At 58.3% G+C, this 367-nt stretch overlaps 1 protein-coding gene across 1 annotated transcript in view; it reads right to left on the reverse strand.

Annotated features, from left to right (window-relative positions):
* Positions 1-367, reverse strand: part of LOC125483123 (SHC-transforming protein 1-like) — a 6,568-nt gene that overhangs the window by 5,221 nt on the left and 980 nt on the right. Inside the window, exon 2 of the mRNA XM_048596829.1 lies at positions 50-125. Within this exon, the coding sequence (XP_048452786.1) occupies positions 50-125 (76 nt within the window). The remainder of the gene's footprint in view (positions 1-49; positions 126-367) is intronic.

The following is a 367-nucleotide window of genomic DNA, read 5'->3' on the forward strand; positions in this document are numbered from 1 at the left end:
GGGCAGCATCGTCTCCTGGAGATTCCGCGGAGGGCGTCACGCGCCGTACCTTGCGCAGTGGTCAGCTGCTTCGGAGACTCTGACAGTTGCGCGTCGTAGACATTCCCCGATGATTGTCCCACAGGCTGCACGAGAGAGAGAGAGAGAGAGAAGGCGATGAGAGGTGACATTTTGCGAGCACACCCGAACGTATAGCTGCCTTTGTTTAGCACCCTTCACCACCCCAGGACCTCCCCGAGGCCAGGGCTCTTAAATTGTGGCGAGTCACTGTTGTCAGGCAGAGAGCGCAGAAGGCTCGAGAGGGACTGAGAATGAGGAGGATTCTTCTGGAGGGACGTGGGAGGCTCAGTCACCGAGAGGTTGATTG

This window comes from Rhincodon typus, chromosome 5 (assembly GCF_021869965.1).
Source record: "Rhincodon typus isolate 14 chromosome 5, sRhiTyp1.1, whole genome shotgun sequence".
NCBI classification, from domain to species: domain Eukaryota; kingdom Metazoa; phylum Chordata; class Chondrichthyes; order Orectolobiformes; family Rhincodontidae; genus Rhincodon; species Rhincodon typus.